This window comes from Arvicola amphibius, chromosome 1, assembly GCF_903992535.2.
Source record: "Arvicola amphibius chromosome 1, mArvAmp1.2, whole genome shotgun sequence".
In the NCBI taxonomy this organism is placed as follows: Eukaryota; Metazoa; Chordata; class Mammalia; order Rodentia; family Cricetidae; genus Arvicola; species Arvicola amphibius.
The window spans coordinates 170,774,929-170,802,021 of NC_052047.1; the positions used below are offsets into that span (position 1 = coordinate 170,774,929).

The 27,093-nt window shown below is 46.4% G+C and overlaps 1 protein-coding gene across 1 annotated transcript; it reads left to right on the forward strand.

The window, feature by feature from the left end:
• Nucleotides 1-16,393: 16,393 nt before the first annotated feature.
• On the forward strand, nucleotides 16,394-26,148 carry Mlana (melan-A). Its single transcript, XM_038318603.1, has 4 exons — nucleotides 16,394-16,464; nucleotides 21,484-21,580; nucleotides 24,510-24,617; nucleotides 26,080-26,148. The coding sequence occupies exons 1-4, from the start codon at nucleotides 16,394-16,396 to the stop codon at nucleotides 26,146-26,148; spliced, it is 345 nt and encodes a 114-aa protein (XP_038174531.1).
• The last annotated feature ends 945 nt before the right edge of the window (nucleotides 26,149-27,093 follow it).

The following is a 27,093-nucleotide window of genomic DNA, read 5'->3' on the forward strand; positions in this document are numbered from 1 at the left end:
TAAAGTTAGAATTCAACAACAACACAAACTACAGAAAGTCTACAAACTCATGGAAACTGAGCAATTCTCAACTGAATTACCCCTGGATCATGGAAGAAATAAAGAAATTAAAGACTTTCTAGATTTCAATGAAAATGAATGCACAACATACACAAATGTATGAGACACAATAGAAGCAGTGTTAAGAGAAAAGATCATAGCGTTAAGTGCCTGCATAAAGAATTTGGAGAAATATCTTACTAGCAACATGTCAGCACACCTGAAAGCTCTAAAACAAAAAGAAGCAAACACACCCAAGACAAGTAGATGGCAGGAAATAATCAATCAGGGCTGAAATCAATAAAATAGAAACAAAGAGAACAATACAAAGAATCAATGAAACAAAGAGTTGGTTCTTTGAGAAAATCAACAAGGTAGACAAACCCTTATCCAAACTAACCAAAAGGCAGAGAGAATATGCAAACCAACAAAATCAGAAATGAAAAAGGAGACATAACAATAGACACTGAGGAAATCCAGACAATCATTAGGTGATACTTCAAAAATCTCTAGTTCACAAAACTGAAAAATATATAAGAAGTGAAGAATTTTCTGGATAGGTACCACATAACAAAATTAAATCAAGATCAGATAAACAATTTAAATAGACCTATTATCCCAGAGGAAACAGAAGTAGTCATTAAAATCTCCCAACCCACTCCTCTCAAAAAAGCCAGGGCCAGATGGTTTCAGCACAGAATTCTACCAGACATTCAAAGAAGAGCTAATACCAGTACTCTTCAAATTATTCCACAAAATAGAAACAGAAGGAACATTGCCAAAATCTTTTTATGAGGCCATGTTACCCTGATACCCAAACCAAACAGACTTGACAAAGAAAGAGAATTACAGACCAATTTCCTTCGTGAACACTGATGTAAAAATACTCAATAAAATACTGGCAAACCATATGCAAGAACACATCAAGATGATCCACTATGGTCAAATGTGCTTCATCCCAGAGATGCAGAGATGATTCAGCTATGAAAATCTGTCAGTGTAATTCACCATATAAACAAACTGAAAGGAAAAACCTACATGATCATCACATTAAATGATAAAAAAGCTTTTGACAAAATCCAACTCCCCTTCATGATAAAGGTTTTGGAGAGATCAGGAATACAAGAAGCATTCCTAATTATAATAAGAGAAATATACAGCAAACTGGCAGCCAACTCCAAATTAAATGAAGAGAAACTCAAAGTAATTCCACTAAAATCAGGAACAACAGGAAAAATACAAGCTGTCCACTCCCTCCATCTATTCAATACTCGAGGTCCTAGCTAGAGCAATAAGACAACAAAAGGAGATCAAGGGGATACAAATTGAAAAAGAAGTCAAAGTATCGCTATTTGCAGATGATATGATGGTAAACATGAGCAACCCCAAAAATTCTACCAGGGAACCCCTACAGCAGATAAACATCTTTAGTGAAGTGGCTGGATACAAGATTAACTGAAAAAAAAAATCAGTAGCCCTCTTACATATAAACAATAAAAAGGTTGAGAAAGGAATCAGGAAAACATCACCTTTCACAGTGGCCACAAACAATAATATAAAATATCTTGGGGGTAACTCTAACCAAGCAAGTGAAAGATCTGTATGACAAGAACTTCAAGTCTTTGAAGAAAAGAATTGGAGAAGATATCAGCAGATGGAAAGATGCTCCATGCTCATGGATAGGTAGGATTAGGATAGTAAAAATGACCATCTTACCTAAAGCAATCTGCAGATTCAATGCAATCTCCATCAAAATTCCAACACAATTCTTTTTTTAAATATTTATTTATGTATTTATTATGTATACAATATTCCATCTGTGTGTACACCTGCAGGCCAGAAGAGGGCACCAGACCCCATTACAGATGGTTGTGAGCCACCATATGGTTGCTGGGAATTGAACTCAGGACCTTTGAAAAAGCAGGCAAAGCTCTTAACCTCTGAGCCATCTTTCAGCCCATCCAACACAATTCTTTACAGACCTTGAAAGAATAATATTCAGCTTCACATGGAATAACAAAAAACCCAGGATGACAAAAGCAATCCTGTACAATAACAAACTGCTGGAGCATCACCTTTCCCGATTTCAAGCTCTACTACAGAAAACAGGATGATATTGGCATAAAAGCAGACAGGAGAGTCAATGGAAACAGGCTGAATGAATGAATTAAAAAACAAAATCATCTTTCTGTTGTCTACAGAAAAACAATCTTAGCTTTAAATTTTCTTTTTATTTTATGTGTATTGATGTTTTGCCTATATCCATGTTTAGTATCCATGGAGGCCAGAAGAGGGCATCAGACCCCTGGAACTGGAATTACAGATGGTTTTGTGAGCCACCTAATAGGTGCTGGGAAATGAACATGGGTCCTCTGGAAGAGCAGTCAGTGCTCTCAACCACCGAGTCAGCTCTGCAACCCCAAGAACATTTCCAAACTTTACAAATAGGAGTCACCTTAAAGGATGGGAAGAAAGAGCTGGGCGGCGGTGGCGCACGCCTTTAATCCCAGCACTCGGGAGGCAGAGGCAGGCGGATCTCTGTGAGTTCGAGACCAGCCTGGTCTACAAGAGCTAGCGCCAGGACAGGCTCTAAAGCTGCAGAGAAACCCTGTCTCGAAAAACCAAAAAAAAAAAAAAAAAAGAAAGAAAGACTGAAGAAAGGGGGACCAAGAAGCAAGCAGTCATTGCCTTAAACTAAAACTGGTCCGAAGAAATGAAAAAGAACATTCACTTCTGATCAAGGCAAGAAGACATTATAGTCCTAAGCATATGTGCACCCAATTTCATAAAAAGCATATTACCAAAATTAAAGATATAGATTAACATAAACTCATGAAAAATAGGTGATTTCAATATTCCACTTTCTTTAGAAAACTATCATTTGAACACATAGAAGTACTTCAGAATTCAATGACAGTATATATCAGACGAACTTAACAAATATCTACTGAATATTCTACCCAAATGCTTAAGAATATACATTCTGCTCAGAAGCCCATGGAGACTTCTCTAAAATAGACCACATCCTATGATACAAAATATATTCTAACAAATTCAGAAATGGAAATAACTCTGTGTGTCCTACCTCGCCATAATGCAGTGACCTTTAAAACCTAAAGCAAGTGAATCCCTAGGAACCCCAAACTCATGGAGAGTAAACAATTTGTTACTGAATGATGAATGGACCAAGAAGGAATTTTAAAAATTCCTGGAACCAATGAAAATGAAAATATGATCCATGATCTCTGAGACACATTAAAAGCAGTCCTATGAGAAAAATTTATAGCTCTGTGTGCCTATATTAAACAATTAGAAAGAGTCAAGCAAAATGACTTGCAACTCAATATTTTGAAAAAACAAAAACAAAACAAACCTATATGTAATAGACAGCAAGGAATAATAAAAAAGAATAGAGCAGAAATTAATGAAATAGAAGTGAAGGAAACAATACTAGTCAATGATCTCAGAGTTGGTTCTTCGAGAAAATAAGCACGATCAACATACCTTTGGCCCAACCAAGCTCCCCCCCCCAAAAAAAAGCAAGCAAGGACCCAAATGAACACAATCAGAAATAAGCAGGGAAGCACTACAAGAAATGCTAAAGAAATTTAAAGTATTATAAAGGAATACTTTAAAAACTTGTAATGAAGTTGGAACATATAGAAGAAACAGGTAGGGCTGGAGAGGTGGCTCAGCGGTTAAGAGGACAGGCTGCTCTTCCTAGAGGTCCTGAGTTCAATTCCCAGCAACCACATGGTGGCTCACAACCATCTGTACTGAGATCTGGTGGCCCCTTCTGACATGCAGGCATACACGCAGGCAGAACACTGTATACATAATAAATAAATACATCAGAGAGAGAGAGAGAGAGAGAGAGAGAGAGAGAGAGAGAGAGAGAGAGAGAGAGAGAGAGAGAGAGAGAGAGAGAGAGAGAGAGAGAGAGAGAGAGGCAGTGTTATCCCTTGGTAGGTGGTCCTGGGTTCTATAAGAAGGCAGGCTGAACAAGCCATGGAGAGAAGGCCATTAACCAGCACCCCTCCATGGCTTCTGCATCAGTTCCTTCCTTTAGGGTCCTGCCTTGTTTGAATTCCAGTCCTGGCTTCCATTAATGATGGACTAAGATTTGGAAGTGTAAGCCAAATAAACGCTTCCCTCTCCATTTTTTGCCGAGGAAGGGAATATGGTGTTTATCATAGCAACAGAAGGCAAATGAGGACACAGATAAAGAAACAACAAAAAAGAAAACTATCGGCCAGTGTCCTTGATGAACATATATTCAAAAATCTCAATAAAATATTTGCAAGCTGAGCACAGGCATAGAGTAAAAAGATTTCCCACCACGTTCTAGTTGGCTTTGTTCCAGAGATTCATCGATGATTCAGCACATGTAAGTCAACAAATGTATTAATGAATGGACTTAAAGAAAAAAATTACGTGAAAATAAACAATAGTTGCAAAAAAGCCTTTGACAAAAACTAATATGCCTCTGTGGAAAAGATCCCCGAGAGAGAAAGAGTGGATAGAACATACCTCAACATAGAGGTCATCTATGACACACCCACAACAATATCATCCTGAATGGAGAAAAACTTGAGGTGATCCTACTAAATTCAGGAAGGAGTCAGAGATCACACCAGCCCTACTCCTTTTCAATGCTGTGTGCTGAAGCCCTAGTTGGCACAATAAAGCAGGAGACAGAAATTAAGAGGATACAAGTAGGAAAAGAAGTCAAATTATCCCACAAAGTATAAAACACGGGCTAAGGAAATGTTCGGTGGTTAAGAGCACATGTTGCTCTTGCAGAGGACCCATGTTACCATGTTTGATTCCCGTCACCCTCATTAAGCAGCTCGCAAATGCTGAGAACTACAGCTTCAGGGAGTGGACCCCTTTCTTCTCTCCTTGGGCACATACACAAACATATGTTACACACAAATAAATAATAAAAAGTTTAAAAATATATAAAGCATAATAGGCCTTGGGCAATTTCAACTCCCCCCCTTTTTTGTTTGTTTTTCGAGACAGGGTTTCTCTGTAGCTTTGGAACCTGTCCCGGAACTAGCTCTTGTAGACCAGGCTGGCCCCTCACTCACAGAGATCCATCTGCCTCTGCTCCCCCCACCACCACCCCATGCTGGGATTAAAAGCATGTGCCACCACCGTCTGGCCCCCTTTCTTTTCCCTCATATAAAGCATGAAATAATAATATCTCACCCTAAGGAGGAAATCTTGTCTTTGTCCCTCACAGTAGGGACAGGAGTTCTGTCAAATACTTGGGTTGTTCTCTCCATACACAATAACTCTTAAATTTTCTGGTTATTTTGATCTGTTCACTGTCTGGGGGCTGTTTCTCTGGATCCTTTAGATTATGAACAGGAATGGAAAAGGATTTATAGCAGATTGAAATGCCTCTCTTGCTGAAACAGTTATTGTCATCAGTTAAATAGCCCATCCCTAAATTTCAAAAACTCCACAAACCTCAAAATATCCTTGGAAATCAGGCCCTGTGGGGCTGTAGTTTAGGACTGGACAGAGAGCCAAGGAAAGGGCCCCCAGTTATATAGGGAAGGTGAGCTGTCTCACACTTAAAATGCTTGATTCTTTTTTTTTTTTTTAAAAAAAGACTTATCTATTATGCATAGTGTTCTGCCTGCATGTGTCATTGCAGGCCAGAAGAGGGAAGCAGATCTCCTAGCATACACCAACTGGGTGCTGGGAATTGAGCTCAGGACCTCTGGAAGAGCAATCTGTGCTCTTAACCTCTGAACCATTTCTCCAGCCCCAAATGCTCCATTCTGGCAAATGTTTTACCAACCCTTTTTCTCTTTGTTACTAAAGGTGAAGAAGGAGGTGTGAAGAGCATATCTGTCCCCAATGGTTCCAGGGCAAGGCCACCCCCGTGGCTGCACCCCAACCCCCAATCCTATGCTGGGAGGAGCTGTTGAAGGCTTGTGCTCAAGAAAGATGCTATACTATCAATGACCATGCTTGGGTAGAGAAAGGCGGGGAGGGGGGTGTTTTCTTTTCAAATCGAACCCAGAAAAAAAATAAACAGAAGCAGACAGTTGTTGTCCTTAATGTTGACTGACCATGCCATTTTCCTTGCTAATCCAGCTTATGTAAAAAGCCTCTGGGGAGGAGAGCTGAGTAACACTCTGGTTCGCTAGTCTCTACATTACAGAGTGCTGGGTCACCGAGGTATAGAGATTTATAACCCCATCCTGAGGGCAAGCAGGGCAGGCTGTAATTGTGAGCAGACAGTGAGGGGCAGGCTGTATGGACAGCAAGCTGCGGACAGCCCTCCCTCCTCTCCTACAGGATGCCCAGGTACACAATCTAGCTCCTCCCGCCGGGCTTTTAAAGAACTAGCAAAAATTGGTCAGGGGCAAGTCGTGGCTTGATGAACCCAGTATAACCGAGGGCCTCTGTTGGAGGTAGAAGCAGCCTTTTGTCTCTCTCGCACTTTTCTGTCTTGTTTTGGCAGCCGAAATCTAAGCATCTTCTAGAGTATCTCCCACTTCCCTGTTATCAGCCGCGACAGCGGGAAACTTTCTCTCCCACCCCAGGGACGGACCCTGGGACCCAAGTTAGCCAAGACTCCCACAGAACTTGAATATTATTCACAAAGATGAAGATCCTTAAAGCTGGTTTCTCTGGATGGTCACAGCTTGATGGTCTCGCGGTGTGGACCAGGCTGGCCTTCAAGGCCGCCTCCTTGGTTCTGTCTCTGGAGGCCAGGGATCTCGAGTGTACACTACTACACCTGGCCATTCCTAAGTTTGAATTACTAAGCATCTTCAGCTCAATGGCAACCGGCCTTCCATTTCCCTCAGTAACCAGGTACAAGTTTCTGCTGCTCAAAACCAGCAGATCAAAGAGTTTATTTGATGTCATCTGACCCCATTTATCAGTCTCCCCGAGAGGCCGCCTTCCCATCTGCAGAGGAAACCTCTTCCACACCCAAAGATGCAGAACCGGTCAAGGCTGGAGCACGCATTTGGCTCAGAATTTGAAGCCTCAGATGTCTCCTATCTGCCCTTCACGTCACCAATCCCACATTCAGCCTGTCCAGGACACGCTGCTTCCAGCGTCTTACCACAATAGAATTCGCGCTTCACCAAATGTTTTACCCACACGCTAACACAGGCCGCCCTCGCGCCCCCTAGTGGTGGGTATCTCCGTGACGCAGAATGTAGACTTTGCCGCTCAGCCTTGGAACCCTGTTTCTCCAAATAGCCTAGGAAGTCAGTCCAGGGCTGGAAAGATGTCTTAGTGGTTAAGAGCACTAGCTCCTCTTCCAGAGGACCCAGGCTCAATTTCAAGCACCCACATAGCAACTCACTACTGTCTATAACTCAAGCTCAAGGAGACCCAACACCCTTACCCAGATATACATGAAGGCAAAACACCAAGGCACATAAAACAAAAATCATTAAGAAGAAGAAGAAGAAGAAGAAGAAGAAGAAGAAGAAGAAGAAGAGGAAGAAGGAAAAAGAAAAAAAAAGAAGAAGAAGAAGAAGAAGAAGAAGAAGAAGAAGAAGAAGAAGAAGAAGAAGAAGAAGAAGTCAGTGCAACAGCCTTGTCTTAGGGCTTCTATTGCTGAGAAGAGACACCATGACCACAGAAACTTTTATAAGAAGAACATTTAATTGAGGGGGCTGGCTTGCAGTCTTAGAGGTTCAGTCCATTATCATCATGGCAGGGAGCATGGCAGCATGCAGGCAGACGGGGTGCTGGAGAAGGAGCTGAGGGGTCTACATTTTGCAGGCAACAGGAAATGGTCTCAGTGTCACACTGAGGGAATCTTGGGCAAAAGAGACCTCAAAGCCCACCCCCACAGCGACACACTTCCTCCAACAAAGCCACACCTCCCGATAGTGGGAAGGGCCATATTCTTCCAAACTACCACAGGCCTCAGTGGCCACCCAGGCCCTCTGAAGAGCTAAACCTGACCTCAGGGTTCTCTGTCTGGCACTCTGGGTACAGAGTTCCCCATCCACCAGCCCCTCCCCCATATCTGCCTGCTCCCACCCCTCCCCCCATAAGTGACCCTTACTTTCAACCTGGAATGTCCTTTTCGAGCCTGGTAAAACCCTGTTTTACCTTTCCAGGCCCCAGAAAAGCCCATTTTCTCTTGGCCCCCTGCACCCCTCCTGCCCCACATAGAACCAATATTCCCACGGCTCTCGAGACAAGACCCTGGGGTTGTAATCTGATGTCAGAGCAAACATGGGCAGTGACTGCTCACTATGACCTCGGGATCTTAACGTTTTCATGTTCTCTCTGCTCACCTTTGGAGCAGAGCTGTGTCTCACCGATGAGCGAGCTGTTGTGCACGATTTAGGGCCAGAATGACGGCACCCTTCCTGTGGCTTGCGATGGGTTGTTGTGTGGGCTTGTCAGGGAGGAAAAGCAGGATTGGAGGACCTTCCATTAGGTATTTCCTAGACAGCCTGCATCCGTCTACACACCTCACACTGCCCCGATATCACCAGCACCTTTAATTAAGACTGGCATTTAGCTGTGACGCGCGAACCCGGGCATGCCTGGCGTCTTCCTTCAAGTACTTGGGAGAACCACAGGAAATTCAGAGGCACCAGCCTACCTCCAGCTTCAGTAAGGGGCCACGCTCTGAAATAACAATTCCGTGATTTCTTTTTCTTTCTTCCATTTTACAGATAAAGGCGATGAAGCTCAGAGGGAAAAGTCAGTGAGACGGTGCAAGTAATGAAGGGTGAGAGCTGGGATTCAGGGCAATTCGTGTTAGGGAAGGCATGCGTCTTTCCACACCTGCCCCGGTCCGGGCCTCGGGCGCTAGGGAGTGTCCAGTAGGTGGCAGCCGAGAGCCATCAGTGGCCCAGGACAGACAGGTGTAGGGACAAAGGCAGAGTGGGTGTGGGCAGCTTCGTGGGAACAGCTCCCTCCACCGCGGCCAACGCGCTACCTCATTAACTCTCACGATCAACCTGTGCAATCAACCTGTGCAGCGGATGCCTTTAGCTTCACGTGAACCGAGACGGTCAGAGTTCAGACTGAAGAGAAGAGGGAAAGAATAGGCAGTCCCTTGGAAGTGACAAGGCTAAGGAATCCAAACTGCCTGACTTGGGCTGGCTCCAGTACGCTGGAGGCCAGTTCAAGGACAGTGACTAAGACCTAATCAGGGAAGGGTTTCCTGGAGGTTGTGTGACTCCAAGAAACAGGATATGGTAGGATTTTTTTTTTTTTCAAGCTGAGGTTCCTGCAGCAACCACACACAGATCATTTGTGTACCTTAACTCAAAAGCTGGGTGCTTCACTAAAATCCCCAACGACACGCCTGTAGAAGATCTGGTGATGGTGGCTTCCTTGGGCTTCACAAAACAAATGAGCGGGCAGATGGCGGCGGCGTCAGCACGCTGCGTCTGTCCATAAAGCCCCTCTGTGGGAGGGGTTGGTGACAGTTTCCTAGATGTCCCCACCCCGGAAGAATGTCAGGACTCAAATTCTCTGAATCGGCTCACACCGTGGAGGATGCGACTGAGACCCGGGAGCTCCACTTTGCCCTGAGAGACAAGACAGCACCTCCTTCCTCCTCCGTGGTCTCGCCCGAATCATCCAGGTACCCAACTTGTTTGTCGATCCCTCCTGGGTGCGACCTTTGGGCTCCTGTTCAGAACGACAGCTCACTTTGTAGATCGGCAATCACCCCTCGTGGGACCACCAGACGTAACCCTGAGGTTTAAACTGAAGTCGCTGCCTCCAGATGTGAAGATTCGTAGGCTTGCATCCGTCCCAACCTATATACAAAATCTCCTGACACAAACTGGTCGGGGTGCAGGCGCCTGTAGTTGTAGCCCTTGGCGGAGAGGCAGAAGGAGCAGGAGTTCGTTATTTTCTATACTTGGTGAATTCAAGGCCAACTCAGCCTATGTGGAGCACTGAGTGCTCTACCAGAGGACAGGGATTCCATTCTCAGCACCCACATAATGGCTCACACTTATAGGCAACTCCAGTTCCAGGGGATTCGACACCCTCTTCTGGCCTCCTTGGGCACCAGGCACACCCGTGGCTCACCCACATTCACCCAGACAAAAACACCCACGCTCATAAAAAATATTTTTAAAATAAATTATTTTTTTCAGATTTAATATATTTTTAATTTTAATATAACATTATGTTGGAATTCTTTGAAAATTTAAAATGCATTTCTATCATATTCACTTCCTATACCCCCTACTCCTAGGTTCCCCCCCACTTCCCTTTCCCAACTTCCTACCCCTTTTTCCTCATTTTTCCTTTTTACTGAAAATGTATGGCTTTTTCATACAATATACCCTAATTACAATTTCCTCTCCCTCTACTCCTCCCAGTTCCTCCTCAATTCCCCGTCCCTTCTAGATCGACTCCCTTTCTGTCTCCCATTAGAAAAAAAACAGGCTTCTAAGAGATAACCTGAAGGCTGGAGAGATGGCTCAGAGGTTAAGAGCACTGGCTGCTCTTCCAGAGGTCCCAGGTTCAATTCCCAGCAACCATATGGTGGCTCACAACCATCTGTACTGAGATCTGGCGCCCTCCTCTGGTGTGCGGGCATACATCAAGGCAGAATGTTGTATACATAATAAATAAATAAATCTTTAAAGAAAAAGAGAGATAACCTGGCAAAATAAAATAAAAGATGAAGGAAAAACCATCTTATCAAAGTTGGACAAGGCAAACCAACAGAAGAAAAAGAGAAGAGTCCTAAGAGCAGGCACAAGAACCAGAGACCCATTTGTTCTCACACACACGGGAGTCCCATAAATACTAACTTAGAAGCTGTAGTGTGTGTTCAGATGACCTGGGCTGTGTAGTCCCTGTGCTTGCTGCTTCATCCTCTGTGAGTTCAGACGACCTTGTTCTCCTGGTGTCCTCCAGCCCCTCTGGCTCTTACAGTCTTTTTGCATCCTCTTCTTTGGGGTTCCCTGAGCTTTGATGGGAGGGATTTGATGGAGTCCTCCTATTTAGACTCTCTTCCATGTAGTGTCTGGCTGTGGGTCTCTGCCTCTGCTCCTGTCTGCCGCCAGAGGAAGCCTCTCTGAGGAGGGCTGGATAAAAGCACTGGTCTATGAGAATAGCAGACTATCATTAGGATTCATTTGAATGATTTTTTCTTTTTTCAGACCAGTAGTGTTTTGTTTTACCCCAGGTCTCTGAGTTATCCAGTCTCTGGATCTTCATCACCCATGCAGTATTGGGTATAGGTTTTGTCTCACGGAGTGGACCTTAAATCAACTCAGACAGCGGTTGGCTGCTCCACAAGTTTGTCCCATTGTCGCCCTAGGACATCTTTTTGTTTGTTTGTTTTTGTTTTTCGAGACAGGGTTTCTTTGTGTAGCTTTGGAGTCTGTCCTGGAATTCACTGTATAGACCAGGCTGGCCTCGAATTCACAGAAATTCACCTGCCTCTGCCTTCTGAGTGCTGGAATTAAAGGCATGTGCCACCACTACCCGGCTTGCCCTAGGATATCTTGCATGCAGGACAGATTATAGGTTTTTAAAAAATCTACTGATCTAGCTGGGGGCTCAGCTCATGCTCTGGGTCTGTTTCAGTGCCTTCACACTAGTGTTCTACCTGAGATTTTTTTCTTCCTCTATTCTTCTTTCTTTTCCTTTTCCTTTCCCTTCTTTCCTTCCTTCCTTCCTTCCTTCCTTCCTTCTTTCTTTCTTTCTTTCTTTCTTTCTTTCTTTCTTTCTTTCTTTCTTTCTTTCTTTCTTTCGTAACATGTCCGGGATTGAACCTAGGGCCTCACAATTGCTCTGCCACAGAGCCACACACCTAATGAAAAGCATGACCCTCTCCTTTCTGCCATTCGGTTCTTAGTTAAAAACATCTGTTTTTTGTAGAAAGGCGTAGGCAGACTTCTCTGTTCTACCAGTTGCTCCCCCAAATAATTATACAGAGACTTAATATTAATTATAAATGCTCAGCCATAGTTTAAGCTTGTTTTAGCTAGCTCTAATAAATTGACCTATTTCTATTAATCTACGTGCTGCCCTGAGGCACCCTTAACTTATCTACACACTTCCCATCCTGCTTGCTCTGCCTCTCATGGAGGCTCCTCAGATTCCACCCTTCTTCTTCCCAGCATCCTCCTAGTCTGGCTCTCCCGCCCAATCTCTTCTGCCCAACTATAGGCCAGTCAGCTCTTTATTAACCAATAAGAGTAATACATATTTACAGTGCACAGGATTGTTCCACAGCAGTAATGCTTCCTCTAGGATCAACTCTCTTCTTTCTATGTTTTATGTGTCCCTTGCTAATTACAGTGACGGTCACCAAGTCTCCAGTATTGCCCTCGCACAAAGCAAGCGCTTGTTCATAGCCCAGCATGGAAAGTAGAATCTTAGACGCTGAGAGGATGTGGCCCTCTGACATGAGGGGAAGAGGTCTTTGTGCTCAGTTCACCCAAGTCCTAGCTGATGAGGCTTTTGCAATCCTTAATCTGGGGTGAGTTTGTCTGTCTGTGATGGTTAGGGAGGGCCAGTTAGCAATGGTGACCACGGTCCCATGTGGCATACTGGATTTTGACGGTAAGTGTTCAGTTGGAAGCTCCCCTTGGCCTCACCCCCCTCATTCCAAACCCCGCCCTCCTCAGAGAGCCCACCAAGCAGTGGCTCCTCCCCCGGAGCTGCTCAAGACTGCAACTACAGGGTATTTAAGCTCCAGTCCCTAGACCTGCCATGTGATTGCTCCTCCTCCCTCCTTTGCCTCACTTCCAGGGGACTTGAGAGTCACCCTGGGGCGCTTTGCTCATTAGACCTGGTCTTTTTAATTCGGCTTTATCTGGCTTATTGTGTTGGTGGAGAAACCTACTCCCAGGGATCCATAAATACTTATCAGTGGAGCTATCCCTGTTAAGAGTCCAAGTAGGTCCACAGTGAAAAGGAAAATTTCAAGTTTCTTGCAAGTGCATGGAAGCTCAGAATCCTCAGTGGACAGTTAACCCCAGGACCACCACAAACAACGAGGACCTGGGCTTTTAGGACTTGCTTTCCAGACCTCAGCCTATGGACTCTTCAATTCTTTGGGCTAGAAGTAGGGCACCCAGTTAGTTAAACTTGGGCTTCAGATAAACTATATACATATTTTAGGCAGGTCTCACTATATAGCCCAAGGTGGCCTTGAACGTCTGATCTTCTTGCCTCAAAGTCCCAAGTGCTAGTATTGCAGGCATGAGCTACCATGCTCTGCTCACAAAATAGAATTTTTAGTGTAACTTTATGCCAATAATATATGAGACTTTTAAAATTTTTTGATACATGTTTCTAAATAACATTTTATAAAATTTTCAGAATTTCATACAATGTATTTTGATCCTATTCATTCTCCACCTGCTCCTAGACCTCCCCCCATGCCGCTCTTACCTCCCTACCCACCCAACTTTGAGTTCTCCTCCTCTTCCTCCTCTTCTTCTTCACCTGTGGAGTACGGTTTGTGTTGCCCAACTACTCTTAGGAGTGGAATCCGCTCTAGAGTGTGGTCAACCTAGCAGGGGTCAACACCATTCACTAAAACCCACTCTCTCTCCCACAGATATCAAACATACCTAAGCTAGTGTGGGCTTTTTCTGATTTGAGCAGGCCTTGCGTGTGCTGTCAGAATTCCTGTGAGTTCTTACGTGGAACTTCCCTGTTGTGTCCGAAGCACACTGTCTCCTCGAAGTCACCCACCACCTCCGGCTTGTACAATCTTTCTGCCTCCTCTTCCTCAAAGGTCCCAGAGTCTGTCAGGGAGGAGGGTGACATGCAAGTCACACTTAGGACTGAGCACTCCATGATGGAGGCATTTCTATAGTTAAAAAAAAATCTCATTAGACATATGACAAAAATACTTGTTTATCTGAAATCCAAGTTTACCTGGACACCCCGTAGTCTACTGGGCAACATAAAATGCATGTCTTCCCTGGGGTAAAATGTTGGGACTGGGGAAACACAGGCCACTAAGAGCTGTGTGAGTGTGTGTGTCTCCTAAGGGTAGAATGAGGTTAACTTCTTTCATGCCAAATAAGTAATCACAGACAACCTGCTAGGGAGCAAACTCATGACTATCATGAGACTCAAGATCAAGAATGAGAAAAAAAATTATTTATTTATTTTTAGATTACTAGTCAGAGAAGCCGTCCTCACACACACAGCCAGTCAGTCACCGCGCAGAGGGCTGTCTCCACAAGAAGGTAGGAGTGCTGGGTTCTTTCAGAACAGGCCTTGGGGAGCTCTTCTGTCCCCGCTCTGGGCCTTCTTGAATCGCAGGTGTCAGCAGAATTACCCTCCTCCCTGTTTGTAATAGTCTCTCTTCCGGAGGTTACAGTCTCTTAGATTTTCTCTCAGTCCTCCAAGGTTGCCAAGAACAGTGATTTGGGGGAGAGTTGCTGATGCCAGGAACCCCTTTGCACTAGATGTAGTCTGTTACCCAAAGGGACTTCTGCTGGCTTGATGGGGTGAGGTACACTTGTCCTGTAACTGTCTGCCGAGGTTCTGAACTTAAGGGCGATGCATACAAAAAACAATGAACGCAGAATTAATTCGGTCTCCTGAGTGTCAGCCCAGGCTTCACCCTCCACTGCTCTCCTGAAAGGATCCCTGAGCTCAAGTGTAATTTCTTTTTACCCGGGGAAGGGCAATTACACACAGAATGCCCCCCCCCCCCCATGGAAAGGAGTCGCACTGTGAAAAATGAAAGTCCCGATTTTTCTCTCCATCTTCCTCTTCTTCAAAATGGAGCTAATTAATGTAATCCCATGGGGATTGGCCTTTAAAATGTATAGAAACCATAAAACCCCACCCACAATAATAGCAAGGGCTGACGCTTCCATTATTGCTTTTTAAAATGAGCTTACCTTAACTATGGCCACTGTAGCCCATGAGAATTTTGTTGGTATTTATTTATACACATTTTAGGATTAGGGTTTGTGTGTGTGTGTGTGTGTGTGTGTGTGTGTGCGCGCGCGTGTGTGTGTTTGGGTTGGGTGTGGTGGCATACACCTTTAATTAATTCCAGAACTTGGAAAGCAGAGGCACAGAGATCTTTACGAGCCTAGTCTACATATTGAGTTCTTAGACAGCCAGGGCAGTGCAGTGCAATTCTGTCTAAAAAAAAAAAAAAAAAAAAAAAGACTCGGATAGATGAAAATAGAAATTGAACTGAATGGGAGGAACTACAAATTACTAGATGAAATGAAGCCCTGGCCTTCCTATGTTTGTCTTGGGTGATAGGTACTTGGCCGAAAGGAGTGGGTTCCCTTGTTGACAAGCGGGTTTGGAGGGTGGAATATCACTACGATCTGCACCCTGGCCAACCTCAGGCTGCAGTGTGCTGGTAAACATCTCCCCGGGCACTGTAACCTTTAGCTTGGCCAGAGATAGATGACAATGGGAATTTCAGAGAAAAGCAACATCTTTTGTTTTTAATTTTTGAGACAGGGATTCTATTTGTAACCGCCCTGGCTGTCCTGGAACTCGCTCTGTAGACCAGGCTTGTCCTCACACTCACAGAGATTCGCTTACCTCAGCTCCCCAAGTGCTGGGATTGAAGGCGTGTGCAACCAGTGCCTAGCTTCTTTTTTTTTTTTGGTTTTTCGAGACAGGGTTTTTCTGTGGCTTTGGAGCCTGTCCTGGAACTAGCTCTTGTAGACCAGGCTGGTCTCGAACTCACAGAGATCCGCCTGCCTCTGCCTCCCGAGTGCTGGGATTAAAGGCGTGCGCCACCACCGCCCGGCTGCCTAGCTTCTTTTATTTCTTTTAAAACTTATGATTACACGATATGCCCGCACGTGTGTGTGTGTGTGTGTGTGTGTGTGTGTGTGTGTGTTTGACAGTGCAAATGTGGGGATCAAAAGACAATGCCACGGAGCCACCTTCCACCTTCACCTGGGGGTTTGGGGAGCACACTCAGGTTGCCAGACCTGTGTAGCCAACATTGTTGCACACCGAATCATCCCTTCAGCCCCACCGCTTGTTCTAACAACTACTGCCCTAGGTCAGCAACGCCAGAGAAAGCAGAAACAGAAACCTTCCTGATTTTATCACAGATTGAAACTGAAGGCCAGGGAGACATGCTCCCCCATGGTATCTTAGGGTTCACATGCTATGTTTCATTTGCAGTTTCTTCTTAGATAGAACTTAATTTTCCCATAATTAAAAGGCGTCAGAAGTCTAAGCTATTTCCACAGTTCTTGGAATTGATGAGAGGAGGTATGACTCCCGACAGGCAGGACCTAGAGGGTGTGTTAGCTGACACCCGTCCTGTGGACAGTCTCTGTGAGATGCGTGAGGGTGTTTTGGATACACTAAACAATGCCGATGTGACCTTCCTTTAGGTGTCCTCCGAGTCCATACAATGCCACGAGAAGAGGTTCACTTCAGTTATCCCAAGAAGGGCCACGGCTACTCTTATGTCACTGCTGAAGAGTAAGTTAATAAGCAGACCTTCTGGGCTTTCCAGTTCGCCATTTGCAGGCAAAGCCTGTTGACTTCCACCCACACATGCCAACCACTGCCCCCGGGGTGGGGGGGCACCTGGTGGCCCTATAATGGTTTCACTCACACCTCAAATGGTTGGGAGACGGAAGTGAGAAAAGTTAAATATTGCTATGTTTGTCTGCCTCCTTGGGCCTTGGTTGTTGGTTCCAAAGTTGGATCCAGGACCCAGCAATCTCCTTCCTCAGTCCGATCCCATCAACTCCTCTCAGGACTCCAGTGGGAACTCGGCAGACAGAATAGCGTTAAGTTGCTAGAGAGCCAGCCAGTGTGGATGAGGGGCATGCGCGTGGGTGTCAACCCGCATGCAGAGTCCAGGCTGAAGGTGGTAGCCATGACTTCTGCACCATGGTGCCATCTGACAGATGTTTGGACTTCTGAGTTAATTAATAATAAGTATTTATGCGATTATGACTTCTAAGAACTCAGTAAGTGGTTTGGAGATACTGTTCTATATCTCTGAAAAGGTCCAGAGTCCACTGGGAAAGTTGGGCAGGAAGCAACTCCAGCATCTGTAAGTGCTCTCAGGGGAACCCAGGACCCACTTTGTAGGGGCTAGGAATGGGAAGGGTGTGGCAGGAGGGGAACCCGAGCAGCGAGTCCAGCCAGACTTTGATGAGACCAGCAGTTCTCAACCTTCCTAACGCCGCGGCTCTTTAACACAGTTCCTCATGTTGTGGTGACCCAACCATAGAATTATTTTGCTGCTAATTCATAACTAGTTTTGCTACTGTTATGGATCACAATATAAATATCTGACTTGCAGGATATTGATATTCGATCCTTGTGAAAGTGTTTTAATTGGGGGGGGGGGTGACCACCCACACGTAGGAAACCACTGATTTAGACTGTCTTTAGGCCATCTGTTCAGAACCCCAGCAGATCTGTTCCCCTTGTAGGAAGAGTTTCTGGAAACGCTTACATAAATCACACAGAGTCAAACAGCAAACGAGGAACAGACTCCATTCACGGAGTCTAGCTGGGAGCGTTTTCCACACCTCAGAATAGCCAGTGGGGAGGTAGGGGAAGTGGTACATTCCAGAAAATTGCCTCAATAAGATAAAGATACTGTTTAGGTGGGGAGATAGATTGGATATGGTATCGTTTTGTCATCTTTAGGGTGACTCCACTTAAACTGTATTCTTCTTGGACTAGAATTTTATTTTCTCATTTGCTAGTCCAGGCATCCTAGCCCATACGTTCCCTTCCTTCCTGTTGTCACCTGCACATTGCTCCTATCTAAGTGAAGATAGTGTGCCCTCAGCTTAGGGTTTCCCCAACAGAAACTCGGGAACCAAGGGAAGGCTGGGGGCTGGGGCCACTGTTCCACTGGCACTCAGCCTCCATGCCCCACACCACGGCACCCATGTCTGCCCGCTGTGTGCCCCCCACAATGACACCCACATCTGCCCGCTGTGTGCCCCACACTATGACACCCACGTCTGCCTGCTGTGTGCCCCCCACCATGACACCCACGTCTACCCACTGTGTGCCCCACACAACACCCATATCTGCCCGCTGTGTGTTCAACACACCATGACACCCATCTCTGCCCTCTGTGTGCTCCACACACCACGACACCCATGTCTGCCCTCTGTGTGCTCCATACAATACGACACCCATGTCTACCCACTGTGTGCTCCATACAACATGACACCCATGTCTGCCTGCTGTGTGCTCCACACCACGACACCCATGTCTGCCCACTGTGTGTTCAACACACCATGACACCAATCTCTGCCCTCTGTGTGCTCCACACACCACGACACCCATGTCTGCCCTCTGTGTGCTCCATACAACACGACACCCATGTCTGCCCGCTGTTCTCTACACCACAGCACCCATGTCTGCCCCACACACCATGACACCCACGTCTGCCTGCTGTGTTGTATGTGGGAAAGGGCGCAGAGAAACCAGGAGACCAGGAGATTCGCGACAGGATGTGGTGATGTCAGGATTTAAGCCCAGCTCTGTTTGCCCATGAAGCACTAAGCTGGTGGGCTAACAAAAGCAAGTATTTGCACACAGTCCTATTCAAATAGAGGAGAGGCCAGAGATCAGCATCTCTCACTGCCAAGCCGGAATCGGAGGCAGGCATTGTCAGCTCAGTGGGCTGACAGCTGAGTCGTCCTTTATGGTCCTTCACCATCAGTCCCAACTGGTGAAGCTAAGAGCCACACCCACAGCCAATGCAAAATTACTCTCCAGGTCTAGGAAGGAAGATGGACACCATTAAGTCATTTCACCTTCAGTATGAGGACCTGGTTAAGCAGGTGGGAGCCTTGGGGAGACAAAGGCACAGAAATAACAAGGGGCAGCAAAAACTGCAGGATGTTGCTTCTGTCCCTGGTGCTGAGGGGACAAATGGGAAGGCAGGGGTCACTGGAACCTAAAATGGAGGGGAGCAACCCCATAGAATGGGGCCCACAAGACTGAAGGGGATTTCTGTTGGCTGCTTCCCGTGTTCTCAGGCCTCTGGCCAGTGGGGCACTGGTCAGCTGGTGGGGGCATGGAGAGGCCGGTTCTGGGAGTGGCAGGGAGAGAGGGGACAACTGAACTGACTAGCAGTGTGAAGAGCGGCTACGGGGGATGCCAAACAAAGCAGGAAGCAAACTGTCACCAGGACGCCTCTGCTTCTGCTTCCAGGACACTCTGCAGGGGCCACAGGCAAAGCAGAAGTAGGGTTTGCAGAGTCCATTGCCAGCATCCCAGAGCTGGACATAAGAGGGTGGGATTGGAGTTGGGGACAGCAGTTTACACAGGGCCCCTGTGGCTTATTAGCGTCATGTTAGGTCCCCTTCACTGAAGGCTCGTGCGTTCTTGCATCTAGCCAAAGTGCTTGTGCAGGGTCAGGAGAGCACTAGGTGTTTTCCAAGAGCCCAGAATGGTCCCGGGTCCAGCGCAGAAGCAAAACAGTCGCTCAGTCTGCACATATGGATGCTGTCATATCCAAGGACATTACCAGACGCCCTAGCACAGTGCAGTGACACTCTGAACCCCAGTCCTTGAAGGACACAACCACAGAGTACCTGAAGCATCACAGTACACGATTTCATGCAGGGTAGTAAGAGAGACCAGGGAAGAACTCGAGAAAATCCCCGCACAAGGCCACCGATATCAGGACCTCACTCATCTGGCTGCCTGTTTAAACGGGAGGGTCGGACACAGGGAGCACAGGGGGACACAGGGAGCAGAGGCATCTGTTTTGAAGTGATATATCTCTGTGATTCTCAGAGGATATTTCTCCTCCTCTGAAATCTGCCAGAGGTACAATGAGGAAGAATGATAAGCAATAAACTCCCACAGCGAGTCAGAAAGGGCTACACACCTGCTGCCCATTAGCTCTCTCTGAAGCCTCAGTAGACGGGGTTCTTACACCCTCGACTGCCTAAATGCAGATTCCTAGGCCAGGCGTGGTGCCCCAGGGCTTGCACTTGAATTGCACCTCAGGTGACCGAGGAGCCTGCTAGACTGGACAGCGGCTTCCGGGCGGCTTCCGGGCGCGTCTGGCGTTCTTTGATGTCTTATGCTTTCAGTGTGCATAGTCTAAGGACAACGTGACCGTGCGTAAGGAGCGGGAACAGAGCCCTGTCTGTGTCGAGACGCCCGAAGAAAGAGCAGAGGGTGAAGCGAGAGCACGCGCGTGCTGGGAAATTGTGTCAGCTGCCTGCCGACACGAGAGCCATTGAACACTCCTTGTGACAGCGTCACCTTAGATGGGTTTCCTTTTCCCAGGAAAGCACTGGACAGTGGACCTAGGTCCGGCCTGAATCCTAGAGCTTTCTTGATTCTTGATTTCTTTCTTACTATGCTGATTCCACCATGTGCTGGCTGTGCAGCCTGGAGCATTTTGGCAGCCTAAAGTCGGCTGTGAAATGAACTATCCCTAGTTCAGAGGGTTGCCGTGAAGATAAAACATGGGGACGGGGGCAGTAGCACAGTGCCCGGTACAAAACGGTGTCCAGAGGAGGTCTCAGTGCCCGGGGCTTGGGTGTTTGGGTCATGCAGTTGGTAACTCTACACGTGGGTTAACAAGGGCAGAGTTTCCCTCGACATAGACATCTTCCAGGTCTCTCCATCCCGTCTAGAGTTGGCAGCCTCGAGATGAAGGTGGGTGGTAATGCCAAAACTCCCTCCTTCATTCACCCTCGTAACTCGGTCCAGTAAGCATCACCCAGCCGGGCAGAGCATTTCTTAGCAAGCTCACAGCTGCAGACAGTGTCCGGTCCTCAGTGTGTGGATCGTACCGAGTACCAGGCAGATGCCAGCTGACTGGCAGTGTCATACAGGAACACACATGCTGGGAACTGTACTGCTCTCCAGGGAACTCCGGACACAGGACACTGCGGCTGGCTAAGAGCCTCAGAAAGGCGTCCTGATGCTCAGACCAGATGCCCAGATGAGCGACAGGGGAACTCTGCACTGCGGCCAGCTCAGACTCTTCTCCTTGGGTCACAGGAGTCACATCAGAGTTTAGGGCAGGGATAGCCTCAGGCTCACACCCTGACTCTGCCTGGTGATAGCTCTGGGTGGCAGCCCACTGATGCTCTGAATTCGTTTCTTCCTCTGTGAAGTGGCAATAATGATTGGTTCCCTGCTACAGAGTTACACACTTTTTCTGGATCGAGTTGGGAAAAATGCCTAAAAGAGCTGTCTTGAGGAGAAAAGGCTATTCTTCAGTAAACATTTTGTCCACACAACAGTCAGGTGCCAGGGCACGCCTTATGCTTGGGACTTGGGTGCTCCATGCTTAAGAGCTCCTGAACTAGGCCCTATCCTTAGATATTGGAGCTGGAGGTCTGGTCAGGGACCCTGTGTGGAAAACGGCAAACTATCTGGAGACTAGAAGATGTTTTTCTGGACCACGGGAAAGGGAGAAGGTTGGCAGTTTCACTGCAGTCTGGACCAATGTTTCTGAGCAGTGTTGGACATGTCTATCTCTTGGTCCAGGGCAGCAGGGATTGGCATCCTGATTGTAGTTCTGGGCATTGCTCTGCTCATCGGCTGCTGGTACTATAGGAGACGAAGTGGATACAGAACATTGACGGTGAGTCAGGGTTCCCTGCCGGGTCCCAGTCTTCTTCTGAATCTCTGGGGATGCCCTCGAGTGTGTGTGCATGCTGCACATGCCTTGGTACAGGGGTGGAGGAGAAGACAACTTTCTGGAGTTGGTTTTCTCCTTCCGCCATGTGGGGCTCGGGAGCAAACCTAGCTAGTCAGCCTGGGTAGCAATCACTCTTTGCTCCCTGCCAAATGTCAAGTTCTTCCAATTCTGTCACACCATGGTCCCCAAGGTTTTGCTGCTGCTGCTCACACCAGCATGAGAAAAACAACCTCCATACAGCATCAAGGTGTGCCACTGAGTTTTCTTCCTTCATCCATTTATCTGTCCATTGGTCCTGAAGAGATCAAGGGCAAACTTTTCATAATGCTAATGTTAGATAGGGGCCTTAACAAGATCTCCTGAGTAAATTGGGAGCATGGGGACTTTGGGGGAAGATTGAAGAGGAAAGGGGAGAGGCAGGGAGGGGAGCAGAGAAAAATGTAGAGCTCAATAAATATTAATAAAAATGTATATAAAAAAGAAAACCAGGGAGGGAGGAACAAAAAAGGGGGGCCTTAAAAACCTGAATATTTGTGTAGATTCCTAAACAAAGTCTGGGTGTTTTGAGACCTGCAAGACACAGAAGGTAGGAAAATTTAAATGTGATCTCAAAGGGAAACCAAGGGCTACATAGTAAAAACAAGTATTTTAGCACAGAAAGCCACTGGATGGGAGAGATGGCTCAGCGGTTGAGTGCACTGGCTGCTCTTCCAGAGGACCCAGGTCGGGTTCCCAGCACTCACATATGCTGGCTCACAGCCCTCTGTCACTGCAGTCTCAGGGGATCTGTTAAGCTCTTCTGGCTTCTGCAGGAACCAGGAATGCTCGTGGTGGCACACAGGCATACGTTCTGGCAAGACACCCATAGACATAAAATAAATAAGTAATAAAATAGGAAATTAAAGCCACTAGCTAGGGATGGTAGTGCCTGCGTGTAGTTTTCAGCATTTAGGAAGGCTGAGCCAGGAGAGCAGAGTCCGGGCCACCACAGGCTACCAGGAAGAAGCTGCTGAAAACAGTAACCCCTCCCGACCCCCACCAGACTTTCACACGTCACTTCAAAGTTAGATCGTCAGAAGATCATCAAAATATGTTGTCACAGAAACAGCAAAAGCATACTCAGAAAACACAGCACTGAACTCGGGTGAGTGAAATATGGTAAAGTGGATGGGAACTTTCAGGAGTGTGAACTCTCTGCAAGTCTGACCTACACTTTGCTTCTCAAAACCTTCGCTCTATCCTCTCTGGAAGAAGGGAGACCCCAACAAAACTCCACCAGTACCAGGCACAGCTCAAGCTCCCTAGAAGGCATATGAGCCCCGAGTTCAGCCCATAGCCCAGGCTGCCTCCCTGGTACGTGCATGCCCTCAGTTCCCATACTCAAATCATACTCTCTTTCCTCCGTCCCTCCCTCCTTTCTTTTGAGACAGGGTTTCTCTATGTAACAGCCTCGGCTGTCCTGGAACTCACTTTGTAGACCAGGCTGGCCTCAGACTCACAGAGATCCACCTGCCTCTGCCTCCTGTATGCTGGGATTAAAAGCGTGTGCCACCACTGCCCGGCCATACTCACATTTTTTTAAACGCCTGCCGTCTTCAGCCTCCCAGCTGAAACGTTCCTTTTCCTGGAAAGCGGGTGGTATCTGTGTCTCTCTTTCCCAACTACCTTTTAGCTGAGGGTCCAGAGTGTAAACCAGAGGCAAAGGCTCCAAACAAACTGCAGGAAAGCCCAAGACTGCCCTAAGGCAAGAACTCCTGCCAATAGGATGCTGCTGCTGTCCATGCTGAGGAGGGGAGGGACTTCACTTCCTGTCACCTGACTTCCTCTGTGCTCCTTGGGCATGGAGTGGGGACACTACCTTGGTTATTTACTGTTTGGTCCTCTCACTCAACAGTTACGTAAAAGTCACTTGGATGCAGGGCATCAAGATTTGGCTTCATTGTGCACCACTGACTTGGTGGGGGCCTTAGATATTAACTTTTCCATACCTCACTGGTTCTACTCTATACTTAGTCATGGCAAAAACACGACAGAAAAAATGTTTACTGGTTTTTACCATACACCTCTTCATCTTTTATTTTCATCTCAAATTATAAACATGTATGTGTCTACATGTGGGCGTGTGTATGAGAGTTGCCTGTGTTCATAGAGGTCAGAAAGAGGGTCTCCCTGGGCTCAGAGCTACAGGCAGTTGTGAGTTACCAAACATTGGTGCAGGGAATTGAACATGGGCCCTTTACAAGAATAGCAAATACTTCTGACTGCAGTCATCTCTCTAGCCCTGGTTTCCCCCCCACCACCTCTCATCTATTTTGATGTGTATCATTGTTTGCCTACATGGATGAGAGAGCACCACATGCATGCAGTACCCATAGAGGCCAGAAGGGGGTTTAGAATCCCCTGGAACTTGCATGATAGATGGTGGTAAGCCACCACACCAGTGCTGGGAACAGAACCTGGGTCCTTTGCGAGAGAAGCAAATGCTCCTAACCACCGAGTCATCTCTCTAGCCCCACGTCCTTATTTTTTTGAAGAACAATTTCACAAGTTGTTCATTTTGTAAATGCAGTCTTCCCGGGACTTCTCTTCAAAGCCTCCAGTAAGGGACAGCTGGTGCTGGGCACTTCCTTGGCAGTCTTTAGTTAGTTCTAACACAACTCTGAGAAGTGGGTTGAACTGTCCTGCTACTGCAGAGCTAACAGCTGGAATCAACAGAGGTAAAGGGAATGGCCGGAGAGCCACAGCAAGTGAGTGGCAGCAGCTAGTTTAAAGCCCATTTTTCAAATGCTGTTTCTTTTATCTTTTCGTTCATGGACTCAGTTCAGTTCTTATATTTTTTTAAACCATTCATTTTTATGACTTTGTATTTCAGGACAAAAGACTTTATGCTGGTATGCAAAGTACCCTGAAGGAAAGATGCCCGAGTGATGGTCATCAGGACAGCGGGCTGTCTTTTCAAGAAAAACAACAGCAGCCCGTGGTAGGTGGAGATTGTGCATCTGGGCATTTTCCTGTTAGCTGCTTTCAGGTCAAGTGAACAAAGTGGTTTCCATTGAAAAAGCAATGCAAGTCAGGTGGTAGCACACACCTTTCATCCCAGCACTTGGGAGGCAGAGGCAGGCGGATCTCAGTGGGTTCAAGACCAGCCTGGTCTACAGAGTGAGTTCCAGGACAGCCAGGGCTACACAGAGAAACCCTGACTTGAAAAACAAACAAACAAAAGCAACTTAATATCACTAAACTCTTAACTGGACAATAATGGTCAAAATTAGGGCTGGGATCATAACTCAATGGTAGAGCACTCGCCCTGCATGCATGAGGACCTAGATTTAATCCACACAACTGCCTCTCCTCCATAAAGGTCAAAATGGTAATTTTTATTGGAATATTTTATAATAAAAGCAAACAAAATGGGAAATAGGTTTTCTTAAGTTTTATCTTCTTACATTTAGATTTTACAGTCCCTGCATATAAGAGCCCCAGGAGGGTTGTTTCCTATAGAACTGAGCCACCACGTGTCTTAAACACTTGAAACATAACAGTTTGAAAGAAGTAGTTTCATGATATATGTTTCAGAGGCAGAATACATGAAGAGAGCCACTACTGACCTGTGGGTTTGATGTTAAAATAACTGTATTTAGTTAGGTATTTTATCTAATTTACCTGCTTTCTAAAGGTGAAGTTATTAGGAATTTAAGTTCTCCATGTGACTTGCACACACTTCGTACACTAAGCACAGAGAAGTAATGGACATTGTCTAGGGTCAGGTAACTGTGTTTGATTCTTAGCTCCATGACTTTACTGTTTGTGACCTAGGGCAAGTGACTTGTCCATGCCTCATTTCCCACTTGACAACATCTCTTATGACTGAGCAGGATAACTGACACATTTGTGCTCAGCTGGTAGATAAATGTGTCTCCCCCAACGTTCATGGCGTTATCTTTGGATGATGTTTATCTCTGAGCTGCCCCTGCCCCCAGCCCTAAATATGCCTTTAGGCACACCTAATAGGGAACTCTGTGGTGAAGAGGCAGTATTTGAGTGACTCGCACACGATTCAAGAATTTACAGGCAGGTGAGTTTCTTCAATGACCTGCTGCCAAACTTGACAGCTTTGGGTTTGATCCCTGGGACCCAGGTGGTAATGGGAGAGAACCAATTTCCCAAAATTATTCCCTAACATCCACATGTGTGCTGTGGCACAGGTGCTGCCCTCAAAACAAAGTAAATAATTTAGATTTTGGGAAGCCCACCAATGTTTCAACATATGCACTTGTGAGATATAACCATTACTCCATTGGACAAAAACTGTATGTATGAATCTTTAGATGCTTCAGTCCAGAGCAAAAGTATCAATACGGATGCAGGCTGTGCTGCCTCACCCCTCCCAGAACACGTGCACCGCTGTCAAGCTCACTGCTCTCCCTTCCTCATCCTCACAGGTTCCCAACGCTCCACCTGCCTATGAGAAGCTCTCTCCAGACCAGTGCCCACCACCATATTCACCCTGAGCACCAGCAAGGGGCTGGGAATGCAGAAATGGTTTCCCTCATGCTTTTGCTTTACGGCTGGCAGACGCCCGTGTTTTTCAGAAGGCTACATAATGAGCATCTCTACACTTAACAGGCCAGTGCTAAGTTCTTGTTAGGGCAACCAGAGGATAGTGAGGATTGACAAGAAATAGGACCCTGGGAAAAGTTTTAATAAACACTTTAATGCATGTCATCTGTCCCAGAAGAAATGCTATTAAATCATCGTCGTCATTTTGAGGGGTAAACTCCATGGATAATCTGTGAGCATCTGATTTGTGAAGAAAATACTTTTTCTAACTTTCTTTTTATTCTTGTGTCTTTCACATCATGCATCTTGATCCCATTCATTTCCCATCCCTTTTTATCCTCTCTCTGCCCTTGCAACCTCACCCCCCCCAAAAATAGAATAAAATAAAATTTAAGAGAAAAAAAGGAAAAAAAAGTCATCCTGGAAGCTTTAGTGTGACACGAGTCACGCAGTAGACCCTTCTGTCCTTACATCTTTTACTCGCAAGTGTTCATTGTAGTCTTTGGTCTGGTTTGAGGCCTCTAGTTTCTGCTACATTATCAATATTGGGCTCTCACTAGGAGTCCTCTTGGATACTCTCTTGTCCTATGTTGTGGAGAGCCTGCAGCTTTGGGTCCGCAGAATAGTTGCAGAGCTGGTCATCCCACCAGCTCTCCCCCATTCTCAGGACCAGGGTGACCTCTCTAGTATTGCCCTGGCTAGTTCACCCTCAGTAGCAAGGAGCAAGGGGCAGAACCAGTTATGTTGCTTTCACATCCACAGCGCGGGCTCTCCCACACCTGCACCATCAGGGCCAGCTCTACTGCCTTGCCCAGGCCAGGTGCAGAGCCATGCAGAGTGCAGCGGTTGGTGAGGGGCAGGAACAGCTCTTCCACCTGCTACAGGAAGCGAGGGGT

Bases quoted from the DNA above. Each gene is read 5' to 3' on its own strand.
- Mlana (XM_038318603.1), top strand. From the start codon at position 16,394: ATGCCACGAGAAGAGGTTCACTTCAGTTATCCCAAGAAGGGCCACGGC. The intron at 16,465-21,483 runs GTAAGTTAATAA...CTCTTGGTCCAG, and splicing joins TCTTATGTCACTGCTGAAGA to GGCAGCAGGGATTGGCATCC. The intron at 24,618-26,079 runs GTAGGTGGAGAT...TCATCCTCACAG, and splicing joins AAAAACAACAGCAGCCCGTG to GTTCCCAACGCTCCACCTGC.